This window comes from Tachysurus fulvidraco, chromosome 21 (assembly GCF_022655615.1).
Source record: "Tachysurus fulvidraco isolate hzauxx_2018 chromosome 21, HZAU_PFXX_2.0, whole genome shotgun sequence".
Lineage (NCBI taxonomy): Eukaryota > Metazoa > Chordata > Actinopteri > Siluriformes > Bagridae > Tachysurus > Tachysurus fulvidraco.
In genome coordinates this window covers 234,906-237,500 of record NC_062538.1, presented here as the reverse complement: position 1 = coordinate 237,500, position 2,595 = coordinate 234,906, and the positions used below count along the sequence as shown (strand labels likewise).

Sequence of the window (2,595 nt, the reverse complement as noted above, 5' to 3'; positions counted from 1 at the left end):
TTATTTATTTAACATGCCAGTCACTGCTCACATCTGCAGGGGTTTATGGATTGTGCTGTAAGAGAAGCAGCAGCACCTTCTGTACCTAGTGTCAGAGATCTCGAACAGACTGCTACACACACACACACACACACACACACACACACACACACACACACACACACACACTCTCACACACACACTCACACACACACACACACACACACACACACACACACACACACACACACACCGAGCAGTTACAGAGGAACCCTCACACTCATCTCAACTCAGCAGTAAACACAGTATCAGCGACCACAGTGAGCTCAGTTAAGTAGTGTAAAGTGAGTCACTTAACCAGCTTCGTGAGGCTCATCACAGCCACCATTACTACATACATGCACATAAAACTGCTTTTATTACATTATTGTGCAAAACTCTTGATTTCAGATCTACTCAGATGAACATCATCGTCAGTTTTATATAAATATAGATTTTTATGTAGGATTCATGTTTTCATACAAACACAGTACATGATAGAAACATTCAACACCCTGCAAACTGACATCTATTCTTATTGTTGTTGTTATTCACACAGTGTAATGTGTTATTTATACAGACTCACAATGACAGTAAATAGATCACAGTGAATCACATGAGAGATTCTGTACATCAGTAAGAAAGGTGATTTATGATTATTCTTGAACATGTTATTACTGTACAGGTGTTTAGTGTCTGCCATAAGAGCTTATAGTATTATATTACTAATAAGAGCTTATACAGCGTTAATTCATCAAACTCCAAAAAACATTTATTAATAAACAAGTAAGAAAAAATATTAGGATAAATATCTCTAACCCAAATCACCAGAATGGCACGATGTGACTTTTAACAAATTAATTTACTAGTTATATGAAAAGTAAACAATAATCCACTCTTTTATTCCTGATGTTTCTATAAACACAGAACAGGAACATAACCGATTCAGAATCAACACCAATACTGAACCTTAGACAAAATGGTTATTAAGATGGAGCTGAAGTGAGTTCACTACTGGATAAAACAGCACTAACTTCAGGTCTCACAGTCTGAGAGTCTTTAGGAAAGTACATCAGAGAAAACCCTGTGCATGGGGTTCGACTGCTCGCTCTTCTCATCCTTCACGTCCTCGGCCACGGGCATGAAAGTGCTTCTCAATTTGGATTTTTTCTTGTAGCCTATAGTTTGTGGCTGGAAAAGTCGGCTGATGGTGTGAGTGTGCTTGTGAGTCTCGGTGTCATCTGGGTTCTTCTGTGGTTCAGCACGCACCACCTTCAACCCTCCTAGCAGCTCCTGGATGGAGTGTGATGCTGCTTTGTCCAGGTAATGGTGTGGCTTTTTCCCAGAGTTATCCCGAATATCACAGCTGGCACCATATTCATTGACCAAGATCCCAATGATGTACTCATGACCATGAATAGCAGCGATGTGTAGCGGGGTGTAGCCTGCGTACGATTTGGAGTTGATGTCCACACCCTTTCCCGTCTCCCTGGACAGGTCAATGATCTTGCACAGCATCTCGGAGTGGCCACACTTAGCTGCCCAGTGCAGAGCCGTGAAACCCGAAATGAAATCTTTTTTCTCTGCCAGCTGGGCATCCTTCAACAGCAGGCCGTAAAATAAGCTCCAACGTCCCGATGCAGACGTCACCATCCAGTCGTGTTCGAAGCTTTCCAACGGGACGGTGTCACCATATTTGGGCTCGTCTACAGGTTTAGCACTTTTGCAGTGTCTCCGTGGTAGTGGAGAGCTGCCGATTCCCACGTTGTCCACAGTAGAGCGTCTCTTCTGTCTAGGTGAGAAGGAAGGCCCTGGAGAGGAGCTCACTTGAACCTTGTGAACCTTGACTGAATTGTTGTCATTTGATGGAGTTTTCATTTTATTAATCTCTTCATGTGCCACAGGGGTAATGACCATGGGAGGAACGCGTAACGGCAGGGCGAAGGGTTTTGGTGCGCTGGTCCTAGAGTTGTTGGCAGGTCTGTACTTCTGTGTGTCATCTGTACCTGACTTTGCAAAGTTTAAGGACTTCTTTACCTTGAAGTCTGTAGATTTCTGTCCTAGTAAAGCCTGCTCAATGAAGGAGAGTGGTGGAGAGGTGTCTGAGGAGTCAGCGTCACTGTCTGAGGGAGGTTCCTGCTCTGATTTCTTCTCCTCAGGAGGTTCCTGCTCTGATTTCTTCTCCTCAGGAGGTTCCTGCTCTGATTTCTTCTCCTCAGGAGGTTCTTCATTAACGTCTTTATTCCTACTCACTTCTCTCTGCTCTGCTGTCAGCTTTTCTTCCACTTTCTCCACCTCATCACCTCCTCCCTCGTCCTTTAGTTCAATCCCATCATCTGACCTGGACTTCAGTAAATTCAGGTACTTTTTCCTCAGAACAATATATTTCCCCTCTTCTAGTTCTTTAACCACTGCGATGTTGTTGATGATCATCTTAAAGAGATCTCTGTTCTGCTTTTTCTCCTCCGGATCGCTGCAGTTTAATGAACCTTTAAATTTACTCAACAAGTCCGAGTTTTTAATCTTCCCACCTTCCTCAACCAGCACCGCCAGGACCGTCTCCTGCTTTATATCCAT

General features: G+C 43.5%; 1 protein-coding gene across 1 annotated transcript; it reads right to left on the bottom strand.

Annotated features, from left to right (window-relative positions):
• Positions 1-1,077: 1,077 nt before the first annotated feature.
• Positions 1,078-2,595, bottom strand: LOC113647489 (ankyrin repeat domain-containing protein SOWAHA-like). The gene has a single exon (XM_047805878.1). It carries the CDS (start codon positions 2,593-2,595, stop codon positions 1,078-1,080), a length of 1,518 nt encoding a protein of 505 aa, XP_047661834.1.

Coding starts and splice junctions, on each gene's coding strand:
- LOC113647489 (XM_047805878.1), bottom strand. CDS start 2,595: ATGGATATAAAGCAGGAGACGGTCCTGGCGGTGCTGGTTGAGGAAGGT.